We start from the raw sequence: 16,294 nt of genomic DNA, 5'->3' as shown, positions 1-16,294 counted from the left end.
CTTCATTGATTGATTGGATCAACAATGCACTGCTAAATCTTCAGTGCCTTGGAGAATGTCATCATCTCTGAAATATGGTTTGAAGACTAACAGATTGTTGAATACACAGTTTTGTCGATGCTAAGTAATTAAAAATTTCATGTTGACAGGAACAAATAGCCTTGTGCTCCTGTAGATTAGTGATAGGAACGTTGGTTTAAAGGATAAAGTTAAAAATGCTGCTTGTTGGCTATTTCTGGTGCGGTCAAGTGTACGTCTCCATTCCAGTAAAAAATTATGGATCTGAGCATTATCAATGAAATATAAATAAATAACTGTAGCATTGGCATGATAAAATGTAGCAAAAAATGTAGCCAAGCCAAGCTCTCTAATGAGTTCAACCTTCTAATGTGATGTGTTATTTTTACATAGGAATCTAACTGCAAATCTCACAAAGCAAGCAAAGTGCTGTTCCTCGGAAACATAAAGCGGGTCCTGTCCACAGGCATCTCTAGGTGGAATCACAGGCAAATTGCACTCTGGGATCAGGTGAGTGAAAAGTAGAAATTCACCCATTTAAGCGGCAGATGAACAATGTGTTCACTAACTCACAAGACTGGAAAAGAATTGGCATGACTTATTTTCTTTACATTTTTGTAAACTGGCGTTGCAAGGTTCATGGAGGATCCCTCGCCTAATTCACAGATTAATAATGAGTGGATTTAGTGTTTGCAAGGGTTACTCCGAAATGTTGGAATTCCTTCAGGTTGGTTCTCTTTGTGTATTCATGAATTGGAAACGGATTGTAGGACATTTTGAGTAGGTTAGCTTGCAAAAGTAAGCTTGTCCGTATTCATGTACTCCTTCCTGGTCAAGAAGGGTGGCCACTCCTATATTTAGTAAGGGGCATGCGAAGAGGCTTCTCCGAGAGGAAAAATAGTTCCTAAGTGAAGAAAGCAAAAAAAGTTGAAATGCATGTATTATCCTAATTTATACCTCATTTTTATGCATGCAGAATTTCCCATCTGGAGGAAATTCTGTGTGAGTAAATGCTATGTGGGGGTTCTCCAGGAAATCTACTGCTGCATTACCCAACAGCGAGCTCTGTGAATTAGGTTGAAGGGGAATATGTTACACTGGTTGTTGCCTGCCTCTACTGTCTAGGAAAACTGAATAGAGAGAACTAAGGCTATCACACATGTCGGTAAGACGCTGCTGCGTTTGGTACGTGTATCACATACAAGGGCTTTGGTGGCAAACGTAGAAAATGTTCCTAGCTCAGGAGCTTTGTCACCAACAGCCAAATAAGTGTGGATGCTCTGAGATAGAATAGGCTACCCACAAACAGTAATGACTCTGAAAGACTGTGTAAAGCAACTTAAATCATTTTTTCAGAACCAGAGGAGAAGTGAGGTAGGGAGAACATTAATTGACTGCATCTAGGAACTGTGAAGTGGTGTCTCTAACTTTCATATGCATAAAAGTAAAATAATGCTGTAAATTCCTCTGTACGGGAACAACTTTGGTGAAATATGATGCTGTTAAATCAGATGTGGTGCCCCGCCTGCCGCAGAATTGCTTCTTCTCGTGCATCAAGAGCACAGCTCCATTTCTTCCCAATGCATACATTTCCTGTCTTGGTCTGCGGTGCTCGGCATGGCAGTTCACTGCAGAGAGAAGAAACAATGGCCCCCAAGTACAGCAATCTTTGTTTTTCACAAATGCGAGTTTGTTTGCGAAAATTAGAAATAATAAATGCTGATAATTGCGTTCGCTTTGCATTCAGTCACACTTGCAGATGTGCTTTTAGCATTGAATCCCTGCCACAAAGGCGGGAATCACTAACTATCTCAGGCAATTTACTGTTGCGGGTGAAAGGGAAGAGGGGCCTCCACCAACCCAGCAGGTTGGCGGACTACCTACCATGCCTGAAAGTATACCCAACTCTCATGTGGGTGGAATGATGGATTTTCAAAATGCCCTACCACTTTTTATGCAGTTGGATAAACCTTGAAAGAAAGAATCGAATTACAAAAGTAATTGTAAAAGTGGATCATTTTTAGGTCAAAGCCTACTAGACATCTGCCTGGTTTTCTAACGACATCTTGGCGACATTCGGAAAGCTTCCCTGTGATTGCATTCCGTCAACTGCTTACCTTTGACTTTGTGGCTCACATTTGCTTACTTTATATTGCTGGCTTTATTTGTTTTAGGCTGTCCAGCTTGAGTTTGTCCCTTCCCTTGCCAAAACCTTATTTAATATATTCTTCCACCAGTACTGAATTTCTGTAAGCAGGCCTTTTTCTTATCTTGCCTCATTTGCTGTATATTTAAAGACAGAAGTCAAATGTCAGGGTCTGTCTTCCAAGGAGCTTGGTGTTTACTCTTCTTTCTCTGACTTAAAAGTGAGAGGATGAATGTGACATTCACGCTGAAAACTCAGGGTATGCTGTACAATGTTATTTTTTTGTTCTAGCACAAAACAACATTTAGATGTCTGTAAATTAACTGTAAATGCACAAATGAAGCATATGCTTTGGTAATTCTGATGTGTGGTGGAAACAAATATATTAATACGATCAAAAAAAAAATCAATGCACTAGGTGATGACATTTCCACACATTATCATTTGTGCGTTGTATACTTCTATCAGTAAAACTCTATGTCTGTGCAAAGGTAATGCTCATTTCAATTGAAGATGTGTTGTTTGCTATAGCTGTGTGCGACCTCCCCTTGCATGCTCCTCTTTACCCCACTCCACCCTACTCTGCACCACTCCATGACACTGCACTCTTCTCTGCACCACTTCACACTACGCCACTCAACTCCACTCCATATGGCGTCACTGCCCTATACTCTGCAATACTCCACACTAATCCACACTGCTTACCTGCACTCTACTCTGCACCACTCAAACTCTATGCCTCTTCACTCGATGCCTCTCTACTCCACACCACTCAGCTCTATGCCAATGCACTCTACCCCACACTACTTTACAATGAAACACTGCTCTCTTCACCACTGCACTCAATGCCAATCCACTCTACACCAATCCACTTTAAGCCACTCTAATCCACTCTGCACCACTGCACTCTATGCCACTGCACTCTATGCCACTCTACGCCACTGCACTCTACGTCACCTCACTCAACTCTGCAACAATCTAATCTACGCCTTTCTATTTCACTCAGCGCCATTCCATTCTATCCTACTCCACTCTTTGCAACAGTAATCTAGCACACCAATGCACTCTACACCACTTTACTCAAAACCAACACTCTCTACGCCACTGCATTCTACGCCAATCTACTCTGCACCACTCCACTGTACGTCACTATACTCTAGTCTGCACCACTACACGCCACTGTACTAGAATCTGCAATTATCTATGTCACTGCACTGTACTCTACACCATAGTACTATACGTCACTTTACTCTGCACCCCGCTACACCACTGCAGTCTACACCAGTGCACTCTATGCCACTCTACTCTGCAGCACTGCACTCTCTGCCACTGAACTCTGTGCCAATCTACTCTGCACTATTCCACTCTATGCCACTGCACTCTACTCTGCACCATTCTACTCTACTCAGTGCCAAAGCACTCTATGCCACTACACTCTGTGCCACTCTAATCTACTGTGCACCACTGCTCTCTATGACACATCACTATGTCTCTCTTCTCAGCCACACTCTACCACACTCTACTATACCACTGAACTCTTCACCACTGCACCACTCTACTCTATGCCAATGTACTCTATGCCACTGCACTCTCTGCCACTCTACTTTTTGCCACTGAACTCTATACCACTGCACTCTGCTCCACTCTACTGTACTCTATGCCAGTGCACTCTATGCCAGTGCACTCTACACCACTTAACTCTGCATCACTCCAGTCTGCATCACTCCACTCTACACCACTCTACACCCCTGCACTCTACCCTGCACTGCTCCACTCTACAGTGCACCAGTCCACTCTACGTCAATTCACTCTACTACACTTTGCACCACTCCACTCTAAGCCATTGCACTCTATGCCACTGCAATCCTCTCTGCACCACTCTACTCTACATCACTGCACTCTACGCCAGTGGACTGTATACGTCTTTTCTCAAAGCCAGTGCACCCTACACCAATCTACTCTGCACCACTGTACGTTACGCCACTTCACTTTATTCCACTCTACTCCACTCTATGACACTGCACTCTACAACACTACACAATACTCCACTCTATGATGCTCTACTCAATTAAACTTTACTCCACTCTATGCCACTCCACTCTACAACACTATACTCTATTCTATGCAACTCTACAGTACAACTCCACTCTGCGATGCTCTATCCAGCTCCTTCAACGCCACTCCATGTCCTTATACTCCACTCTATTTATTGACAAACTACTCCACTCTACTTTACCACACTGCCCCACTCTACAAGACTTCATTCCACTCCATGCCACTCCACTCTGATACTCTATGCCACTCCACTTCACTCTATGCCACTTGACTCCACAACACTCTTCTCTGCCATTCTGCTCCCCGACCCTACTCCACTCTATGCCACCCCACTCTACAACAACCTACTCCGCTCTGTCACTCTACTCTACAACACTCTACGAAACATCCTCTCTGCCACTCCACTCTGCTCTACACCACTCCACAACACTCTATACCACTCCACTCTACGCCACTCTACTCCACTTTGACACTCTGCTCCACACCACTCTACTCTACTCCACTCTACGCCCTTCCACTTTATGACACCCTACTCGCTCCATGACACTGTACAACACTCCACACTATGCCACTCCATCAGACTTCACTCTACTACACTTTACAACGCTCCACTCTTCATTACCCTACTAACATTTAGCCATGCCGAACAGCAGCCACGCTGGTGTACCGCATGGTTAAAACATAGGCAAAGACAGTAGCTCTTGCATAGGCGAGATCTATTGGCTTTGCCAATGCTTGCTTCTTCAAGGTACGGTACACACATACCTGCGAAAATAGTTGAAACATCACAAACCACAGTTTAAGTCAATAGCATGGAAAACATTACACTGCAAACAGTGTTTGAGACCATGCCCCTACTACCTGGAGCAGCGGAAGCTGTGTTGAATAGTGTCATTTGACAGTGGTGTCCAAGGGCACACTAACTGCATAACCTAGTTATAGCCGTTGCCACTTCACTCTCCGGGCGTAGCCCTTGCCAGTAGTGAAGGTCCACGTCAGGGCTGTTGCAATAGATTTGGAACTCACATACAGTATGACACAATTGTCCGCGTAATAATAAACTTCAATGTCCAGTCAGTCTGGGTTATACTGTTTTCAAAAAGAATAGCTATGAAGATGTACAAAGGAAATGCAGGGTAGTTTGAATGATGAAAAAAAACAAGCCAGACGGTTTTTGCATTATTGATGGCGTCAAAGTGCAATCTCGAACAATTTGACAAAGTTTCCACACTGTGGTGAAACAATTTGACAAAGTTTCCACATTATGGTGCTACATTTCAAATAACACCAGCATGTATGAACGATGTTATCTGAGGGGGCATGTATGAGTTCTTGGCTGTATTTATAAACCTTTAAGTCTGTGTCCTTTACAATGAATATTTTCATAAATGCAATCCTTGTTATGAAGGCGTCAGTCAGAATGCCACAATCCGTCAAGTAGGCTATAAAACATACGTCTGCCCTTTACCCACGTTTTTCAGTCAGCCTCGATGCTTGGGGAACATTCAGTTAAACCCAGACAGATTAAACATGCTGTCAAAAACAAGAACAAAGCAGAAACATGTATTAAACACCTAAAAGAAACCACCCACGTTCAGGGTTCATTTATCTGAGCTCCAGTGGGCAGCAGCAGGAGAATTCTAGTCCCAGTAGTTCAAGAAAGTCACATCAACAGGATTGTTGGTGATGGAAATTAGTGGGTGGGTGGGCTGCCTCCCAGTAGGTCCCACGCTGGTGCCTAACTATTGAGGCCTGTAAGCGGCGAATGATCATGGGTGGTTACTCCAGATGGCAGGGACACATAATGGAAAAATTGGTCCCTTTAAAAACTGTGAAACTGGGATTTAGGTTTTGGACTGAGGCGTGTTGATAAACCCCAAAAGATACAGAACCAGGTGGGCAATGGAAATGGTTTTGAAGGGTTCCAGAATTAAAGCAAAGAACATCAGTCAACTACTGTAATGTATAGTATAGAAGAGTTACTCTTGGTAAACTCTCAAAGACTCTGGTAAGTTTCACAGTGGGTAAGGATGACACAGTTTAACACCACTTGCTGTCTCCTGCAGGTCTTCAAACAATTTACAAGACAGATGTACTCAGTTCCTGTCAGCAGGCCCCTGCATGATTCCCTTCCTCGCGATGATATCCATCCAGGCAGTTTACGCCCATCTGAGCCTTGCTCGTTGATCTAGTCAGGGGCAAGCATCTTTCCATGCAACGCATGGTCCATCTTCCTGTTCTTCCAGACCAGGTCACAGCAGCAGGACTTCATTTAAGCCCTAAACATGTTTTCAGCTCTTGCAAAAACTTCTTTAGATGCCTGTTTGGTCTTAGATATCCCTCAGTGTGGATACCGAAACATTTCTCCAAATGTGAATACACCCTATTGCCTCAAGGAGGCTTATTTTAAGGGAAAACTGAGGGCACTGACTGGAAGCTATGGCCAGCTAAACTATATTTCAGGTAAAAAACTAAAAAACACAACTCCAGACAATCAAAGTAGATGACATATTTAGTGACTTTCGTACTGGGCCTCACAAAGGAGGGAATACTCTTGCTGCATTTTCTGGCTGGCCCTTAGTAGTGCACTATGTATGGGAAGCTGTTATGTTAGGATGTGCATTAGACCTCACACAAGTCAGTCACCTTCCAGAAGATGTCGGATACCTCGAGGTAGGTATGCTCTCAGATTTTCCCAGGTGACCAGACCAATTTAGTTCAGTCTGTTGCATCTAGGTTGGGTGGTGGGCTGATTAACCAGACAGGTATTAGCTTGCTGTGAGGTCTGTGATGCAGCCGTGGGTTGCTTGATGGATTACTTTGCCCTATGCTGGGAACCACCATCTTGTGCCACATGCCCTATGTCTTCATAGAGGATTCAGACTGGAAAACACCATACTGCACACTTGCACCACGTACAAAATACATATACGAAATACACAACAAACTACAGACATGCAGTGAAGACTGAATGATCTCTGTTATGGGGAATAAACAGATTTTTACAAGGGGAGTTGCTATAGCGAAGTACAGTAAAAAATGTCATAATTTATTAAATATGCCCTTCTCTGTACAGAGTAGATTATAACTTTAAAAAAGTGCCGCTTTATGGGCTGAGGACCAGGCTAGGTGCAGGCCCAGAAGTAATTTTCTCACTGATCAGCGGCAGGAGATGATGACCCCATCCTCAACATGGCAGTGCCCTTTTGCTTTGGGCAGGACAGTAAGCCTGCTGCTTTACCCCAGCCTAAGCACACTGCTGCCAAGCTGGGGAGCATACGCAGGACAAAGACCAGAATGCGAACTCCTTCCATCATCCATAAGAATGTCACACTGTGACAGTTTTTGTGGCAAAGTTTTGATCACATTTATTGACCAGATATATCAAATGTACAGAATGTATTTATGAAGTTACCACTGTCAACCCATCTCATAAACATACATTATTTATTAAAATAATATTGACATCTCGAACATTGCAAAAGAGTCCGAGCCAGAGCTTTCACCTGCGAACATTTTGAATGTTTGCAATCCTATATACAGTAAATTTGAAGTGTTCCAAACTGTAGAAAGTGATGATGGACTGCTACTTTTCCAAACAAACCTCTCCTCCTCGTATGGCAAAAAGTAGAAGTTATTTGAAAGATGGAGCTTTCGGAGACGTTTTAAGGCATGGGCAAAGTGGGCTCTGGCCCAGGGCCCCAGTCTTTTATGGGGTCCGCTGATAGCGCCAGCTCTGTTCTGCAGAAAGTCTTGCCCTGATGACCTTTACAAATTCTTAAACAGATTATTTTAAATACCATTTTTCCATTAATGAGTTTTTATGTGGGCGATATGTGAGAGTCTATTTCAGACATTTTGCAGAGAAATTTTAGGGCAGATTTACAAGCCCCTTGCGACATGTTTACGACACCGTTGAGTCACTTCTGTGATGCAGCGGCGACGTAAACAATGCGCCACTATGTGACAGATTTACAACGTGATGCATCTAGTGAGATGCGTCACATTGTAAAGCCCTGCGCTACATTATACCTGCGTCCGGTATAATGTAGGCAGGGTGGGCGTTCCGTCACTAGAAAGCCCAGTAAAAGTGACGCAGTAAAATCTGCAAGATTTCACTGAGTCACTTTTACCTCCATGCCGCGTCAAAACCCTACGCCTGCTTGAAGCAGGCGTAAGGAGTGACGCAGCATGTTGGGGATAGTGCGCCCCTGAGCATTGCTGGAGTTGCGTCGCGCTTGCGACACGACTCCAGCAATGCGCTGCCCTTACTACAGAAGATGCGACACACATCTGACTATCCTTGCGCCATGGTGTGGCGCATCCGTGGTGGCGCAAGGGTAATCCTTCGTGTCGCATCTTTACTGGCGCATCCCTGCTAATATGCAAGGATGCGCCAGTCCTTGTAGATCTGCCCCTTTGTGTTTGTTTCATGCAACGTCCATAAAAAAAGCTATCTTTTAAATCAAAACAGGACCTCACATGAATGGGAGGGTGTCACGAAGATTATTTGCAACAATATTAGTGAGCTACTGCTGTGTTACAATATTGAAAACACACATCACTATCCCTGAATATTTAATGGAAACACATTTAGAATTTGGATGAGTGTGTCTGTTGATGATCTAGCTAAAGACTGCATGAAAGAGCTAAAATTGAATCATGAATTCAAAACTGTTCCCAACAGGGGCCCCCACAATACGTTTGGCCCATGGCCCCCAAAATCCTTAAGATGTCCCTGGGAGCATTTTTAAAGAAACCAACACGTCACCAACATTCAAAGTAAATGTCGGGGCAGGTAGGACTAGCTAGTTATTTGTGAGCGAAACTCGCATGTAGTGGGAACCGAGAGGTTTGGTAGGGCAAGAACAAAAGAGTGAGAACCGCTCAGACAGAGTGGGTTTTGCACCCCAAGGACCACCCCAGAACCTGAGAGTCACTGTCTCATCTATGTGACTTCTGACTGTCCATCCAGATCCAGGAATCCTTTTTAGCTGGTCAAACACCGGTGAAAATGACCCCATTCTCATTAGGGCAGTGCCCGATGGCTCAGGACAGGGCAGTGGGTTTGTAGCTTTGCCCAGCCTATGTGCGCTGCTCCCTAGATCGGAAGCACACTTCCATCCACACGTCTTCTTGGTGCTGAGAGTGGAATTAGCATAAGCAAGCACAACCAAAAACACAGACCAAAAAAAATCTGATCACTACTGTGCTGAGAAGAGGAACATTTCATCATTTTGTTCAAAGTGTAGTGTTCTTCCTTTGACTGAATAATGACTTCAAGATTATATCACAGAGCAGCAGCTCAATATGAGAAGTTATGCCGTCTGAGATACATTATCTTAATTTTGGGCAGAGCAGGGTTGACTTCAGGGCTTCAGTAGGTGCATGATGCTGGAGCTTATCTGAGAGAAATAGCCTCTCAATATGTAAGCAAAGTATTACAGATTTTCAAGTTTCAAGTTTATTTTATTGGCATAGTTACTTAAAACGATTGCATCAAGGTACAGCATTCAAATATATAATAAAAAAATAAAAATAATGTTAAAATAAATTGTTAGCCATTTTCATTACGAATTGGGTTTTGAGTTCAGTTTTGCACGTCTTTAGAGAAGTAGCCATCAATGAAAGCCTGTTTCCCACTCAGGTCGGTTTGGTGTTGTCATACTGTTGGGCCACTGAAAGAAATAAGGTGTGGAGTGAGTTTAATGATTTAATCGAAAAAGCTTTAGGCCCGGTTGTTTTGGCTAGGCATCCCTCCCCCAGTGAGCTGGCATTTTTTTGGCCACCAGTGTAAAAAAATTACCAATCAACAATTGAGCTGTGGGCCCTCTGGTGCTAAGCATGCCAACATGGCTTTCCTCGTGTCTGGATCCCTCTTTGATTTAAGTGAAGTCAGTAGTTTTTTTTGTTCCTTCAGAAGATCTTTGCAGGTGCATAAGAGGTACAACAGGTCCTCCGGTGCTGTGCCACATACGCGGCAAGTGGAGCCCACATGATCCCTGAGCCAGTGTGGGAGGTGCTGTGTGCATGGTAGCAGTTCCAGTCTATATTTCAGGAATTTGATTTTGACGGTTGTAGCATATCCTAGGTTGAAGTATTTTTGAGGGGCGAGGGCCGTGTAGGTGCTCTGGGTCGTCCAACCGTGAGCTCTCTTTGATAGTGCAGCTTTGTCTTCGATCAACTGTAAAAAAAAATTACAGTTTTCCATACAAGTTTTTTAAATACGATATTGTTGGTGGGGGTTTCCCAGACCTGCAATAGCCCTGTGGTACTCAGGCATCTTTTGAGCTAGGATGAAGCAGGTGATGAGTGTCTCTGTTGTAATTTTAACCACAAGTAATGATTGAGGGTTTCAGGTGTGGCTTTCCGGACTTTGTTCCAGGTGATGATAAATTCTCCTTGTCTTGCCAGGGTCCTTTTTTGTAGTCTAAACTCCAACCTGATCTGTGCTGGTGAGGTGTAGTTGGGCAAACCAAAGATAATTCTGTACACTGTTATGATTGTACTGTCCAGGATCTTTGACTCCCTGCCCCTCTGTAGTTCACTGCTATCGCTGGTAAAAGCTGGCTTGTGTTACTTTAGCTAAGGGGAGTAGTGATGAACCGGTCAGTTTTGAGCTGAGTTTCCTTAGTGCAACTTACGGGGCAAGGCCATTCCTTCTGATTGAGTCCTTCAGGGCGACAAAGTGGCCTCCATTGTCTATGATCATGCCTAGGCATTTGTATTCCGTCGCAGGTTGAATACATGTTTTGCCCCAATGCCAGACCTGTGACTTCTTTAAGTATTTCCTTATCATTATTGTCCTTGTTTTCTCCAGGTTGATGGTTAGGCCATTAACTTCAGAGAATTCCTGTGTTGTGGTGAGGAGGTGCCGAAGGCCCAACTGCGTGCGGCTGATCAGGACTATATCGTCCGCATAGAGAAGGCATGGCAGTGCTAGTCCTCCTATTCTGGGGTATGTGAGTTGCAGGCATTCAGTGGAGTTACCACATCTGCTAAGAAGAGGTTAAATAAGGTCAGAGCAAGGGTGCACCCCTGTTTAAGCCCCTTGTTGGTTGGTATGCGTCTTGACAGGGTAGAGCCATCGCCCAGCTTTATCAGGACCGATGTATCTGTGTGAAGATAGATTACATGGTTCAGCATAGTCAGTGTGATCCCCCATTGTGTCAATTTGACCCAGAGTCTGTTGTGGTTCACATGATAAAAAGCGGGTTCATAGTCTATAAAGCATAGGTGTAGCTGCATTTTTGTTTCTTCTGCCTTGTTAATCAGCAGTGCCATGGCCAAGATGTTTGTTGTTATTCCAACAGACTTTGCAAAGCCTGTCTGATCGAGAGGGATGATTGATTTCTCTTTGTCCCATGATTGGAGCTCTTCTAGGAGTGCTCCTGCGAAGTATGTTGCCTCGTCTAGGAGAGCGACTAGACGGTAGTTTTGTGGCAAGGACTTGTCTCCTGTTTTGAACATTGGGGAGATTATTGAGCCCCTCCAGGATGATGGAAGTATGCCGAATTGCCTTATCTTGGTAAAGAGAGGTTCGAGGGTTTTGGCCAGAGTTCTGTGTCTTGTTTGTAAAGTGCTGGATGGATTCCATTTGGGTCCCTTCTCTCCTTCCTTTTCTCATTTGCCTTTTGATTACCGTGATGTTACGACTTGGAGATGCAATGGTCGTCGTGTTTCCCTCTGTTGCGAGGGGTTCTGTTGCACTCACTTCCTCAGGATGGATTGCCGACTGGGTTCCTCCTGTGTATATTGTAAATGTTGGTCCGGTGGTCTGTAGGATGTAATCTTGGTAGAAGTGGCCCCCAAGGTATCTTACCCAATCTTCTTCTGAGATGTTGGATGAGACGCCCTTGTGTGTGGGGTGAATGAGTCTGTTTATTGTTCCCCAAACTCTTGCACTGTCTTTCTGCTTGATGTCGGCATGCAGTTTTGCCCAGACCTCCTCCTCTAATTCCCTGTTGGCAGCCCATTTTAGTCTCTTGAGCTGAACGTTTTGCTGTCTTAGTAGTGCTAGTAGGCTTGGTCAGTTAGATTGTGACAGAGAGATCTTAATGTGTGGTAAATTGTGGTTTTAGTGTTCTTAATTTGGGCCCTTTGCACTTTTGGGATGCACTCCATCCTTTTATGGTTATGATGAGCATTTGGTTTAGTCAGGCAGCAAAAGACTCTGCCATTTAAGTGGGGAAACTCTCCCATTTCTCCGTATAGCTTGTTCCAGACCATGTCTCAAAGAGAAGTATAGCAGATTCCAAGAGGCTCCCCACTGATGCTTGTGCCAATCTGACCCTTCTATAATTGACTGTGAGATGTGTTTCCGGGGAAGTTCGAGGCCGTTCAAACATAGGCATGGTCGTTTGGAGAGAGAGTTTTTGAGGGCAATGGTCACCGTCAGCTTTGTCATCCAGATGGAATGAGACAATTTGATTGAAAAGTAATAGAGCGACAAAGGTATAGTCTAGTATCGAGCTTGCGGTTGAGGAGTAGTGGGTAACTGCCGGACGATTGTCATCAGCAAATCTGCTGTTAGTGGCTCTGAGGTTGAGATGTTCAAGGTCCTCTAATAGGCACCAACCAGTTTTAGTTAGGTGTCCCAGTGTGCTTTTTCCCTGCATTGGAATGTCCCAGAATGAACTTTGGGCAGACACTTCATCAGCAGTTGAGGAGCCTAATAAGTGCAGATTTAGATCACCAGTGAGGATAGTGTCTGCTGTTCCCCCTCCGCTTATGCATGCCTCAAAGCGGTCTATTAGTTGCCGGGCTGCCTTGGTTTTCCTTTTTGGGTGAATGTAAGCATTAATTAGTATAATGTCTGAGCTCTTGTGTTTTGGCATTGCAGGCAGCATGGATATCTTTATTGCGATGGTTGCCGGGCAGGCCGGGCCCACTGTGCGAGGTGAGATAGGGCTTGTGATAGAGACATAGATAGCAAGTCTGCCTTGTAGGTGAGCCATATTTTGCCCCCCGATGGCTGGCGTAAAGAAGCGCAAGTATCCTTGGAGGTGGATCTGCCAGCCAAGTTTCCTGTAGTGCGATGATGTCAAATGATTTTTGGTAAATACCGACATCTGAGTCTAACATCTTGTTGGCGAAGGGCGCCAGAGAGCCCACGGCAAAATGGCTGCACATTAGTGCGGCTCCACCAGATGGGTTCTGAAAATCTGACATTGATCCTGCCATCTGACTCGCATCGAGCAGTAAATACTCCCCAGGCTAGCCTGAGCTATCCGGTGCACACGGTGTGTGCTGTAAAAGAAAGGGCAGAGCAATACTTTGAGGAAGAGGCGGTGAAGGGTGCAGCGCGGCCAGGGCCGGAACTCAAGGCCGCGGGTATATTCTGATTGCTGCGGTGCTGTGGAGATTTCCAGCCCATTGACCAACGGAAACATGAGGCAACTGCCGCGAGCAAGAAAGAGCGGAGTGGACCCTTCGGGCTGCGGGGATGAGGAGCGCCTTTCAGCAGCATAAACCCTATCAGCGACTCGGCGGGTGAGGGCGAAGGCGGGACTCCGCGGGTCGCACCTCCTATGAGAGGCCGTGGGGAAGGCCTGACGACGAATTGAGTCAGAGGGACTGGCAAGCCGAACCCAAGTGCCACGCAGGAACAAGATGAAGGTGAGGCGGGTCTGGCTGCGCTAAAGCCAAGAATAGCGGCCAAAGAAACTGAATGGAGACTGCCAGGGGCATTACAGGGCAGTGACGGCAACGCAACTGCGAAGAGCGGCGGTGAGGCCCCGAGGACTGTGAGTGTGGCAAAATCCCCGACGCTGGGCAGCAGAGGCTCTACGCAGTTATAAATGCAGGCCTGGCACAGAGGTATCAACGACAGACAAGGAAATACGCAGTAAGTTCACCTGGGGCAATTGACAGCGGCATGCAAATAGTGGCAGAAATTGAGCTGTATGTACCACTTAAGGAATAAATATGGACAGCAGCCACACCAGGAGTGGGGGCTTCAGAATACGTCCCCGTGCCACATCCTATCGACACAACACTGGAAAGCAGGACATTACTCATTGTGTAGCGATGGTGCTCAGAGGACAGTGGCATTAATGATAAGTACTGGCGAGCCACATAAGCGTGCACAACCCTGGCAGACTATATTTAACTAAGGAGGTGCGGGTGCCACTGTACAGCTACAGACCCCATCGCCTGGCAAACTTCAGCACCGCGGGATGCCTGCCCTCACATCCAATACTGTTACTGCGATAGAGTATAATCAAAAAGTGCTGTGCAGTAGACCTCACCTACAACTCACACCTGTTGCGGACCGCGAGGACATTGTGGGTAGTTATTGCAGAACATAAGATAGAATTGCATTGTGGCCCTACTGAATAAGCACATAATGGGAAAGGCAGATAAAACACAAGCAAAGCTCAACTTTGAAGTGAGAGGCTCAGCTCAACAAACCCCAGACAATGGTGCGAAGTGGGGACAGCCTACAACTCTCCTAGCCATGCAGAATAGCCTGCAATCTTTAGCCGGCAAGATAGATATGCTAAATATACGTATTGATAACATGGCAGCAAAAATGGACAATCTACATGGATTGCAGAGACAGAACAGAGGATATCGAAAGTTGAGGATGAGTTGCAAACTAAGTTCAAAAAGCTTGAACATGGAGCACGTCTTGGCAGTCATTCAAGCCAAAAATGTAGACTTAGAAGCACGCTCCCACCATAATAACTTACGAATAATTGGGGTGCCAGAATCCACAAATACCAGAAAAATGGAAACCTACATTCAAAATATGCTAACAACGCTATTTGATGCTGAGAATTTGTCGCGACTGCTGGTGGTGGAGCACTATGCACTCATGGCGCAGCTCCCGCCGGGAGCCCCTCGCGCCCTATAATGACGACATTGTTGAATGATAGAGATAGGGATGCAGTGCTCTGTATGGCCAGAGAAAAAGGGGAGATACAATACCAGGGGAATCAGATCGCCTTCTACTCTGATTTCACAGTTGCAGTACAATCGGCAAGGAGAGAGTTTCTGCCAGTCAAACGATAGTTACGAAAAGCAAATATACCATATGCCATGCTGTACCCGGCGCGCCTTCGGGTAGAACATAAAGGCCAACAAAAGATCTTCACGATGCCTAAAGCAGCTAAAGAATACCTAAAGACATCTCTCCTTGCAGAAAAGCTCGAAACACCGTGGACGCAGACAAGGAAGAAATATGTTCGCCTTGACTGAACATGACATCTCATCTGGAGCAGCGCAAGATGCACTGGGAGGACATTGGAGAATATGGTGATGTTGGGGGCCTGGCATGGGGAGCGACAGACATTTATTGAACAAAGGCCGATTGGCTGGAGATGGTTAACGGCTGCTCCTGAGAACCCGACCACCTCTGTACACCTGGAGGGAGACTGGGAGCCTGGTGCACCCCGCGAGGGAGCTCCCCAGATGAGTCTGGCACATTGCGCTACAATATTTTGTTTTTGTGTGTAATACTAATGCTGCAATGTAGTATGTTGATTGTTAATCAGGGATGTCTTTGGCCTGTTGGGACCGCAGAAGTGGGTTGGGGGAGATTGTTGGGTTGTTTATAAATTGTATACCCGCACATTACATATATAATTTTCTGGAAAATACACTCACACACACATACTGGCACATGCATCACCCCAACGAGAACGAGATGGCAAGCCTAAGAGATAGTAAAAACTGCATCACATGGATTCATGCTCCGGTTTCTAGACAGACATAATATACACGTGGGGTACCTGCAAGAAACACACTTGGACAAACACTCGGAATGTAATGAGGACTCACGTTGGGCGCAGTTTCGGCTGTCCTCCTCCTATTCCACGTACTTGAAGGGGGGAACTGCTATTGATCAAGCGGGGGTCCCCTTCACGCTAACAAATCATTATGTGTATGATCAGGGCAGACTTATAATCGCGCGAGGACTGTTGGCACTTGGCAGGTAGGGCTGTCACATCAGTTAATACATATGCACCAAATACAGATGAACACAAGTTTTTCACGGCAACCTGGTGACAGATACTCTCCGACCCTCCGACACACGTCATGTGGTGGAGGGGATCTTAATACATACTTAGA

At 45.3% G+C, this 16,294-nt stretch overlaps 1 protein-coding gene across 1 annotated transcript in view; it reads left to right on the top strand.

Moving 5' to 3' along the window:
* Positions 1 to 16,294, top strand: part of CORO2A (coronin 2A) — a 408,458-nt gene that overhangs the window by 226,838 nt on the left and 165,326 nt on the right. Inside the window, exon 6 of the mRNA XM_085636611.1 lies at positions 412 to 528. Within this exon, the coding sequence (XP_085492737.1) occupies positions 412 to 528 (117 nt within the window). The remainder of the gene's footprint in view (positions 1 to 411; positions 529 to 16,294) is intronic.

This window comes from Triturus cristatus, chromosome 2_1 (genome assembly GCF_964204655.1).
Source record: "Triturus cristatus chromosome 2_1, aTriCri1.1, whole genome shotgun sequence".
NCBI classification, from domain to species: Eukaryota; Metazoa; Chordata; class Amphibia; order Caudata; family Salamandridae; genus Triturus; species Triturus cristatus.
Note: the sequence above shows the minus strand (reverse complement) of the source record. Positions and strands in the feature narration are given on the sequence as shown.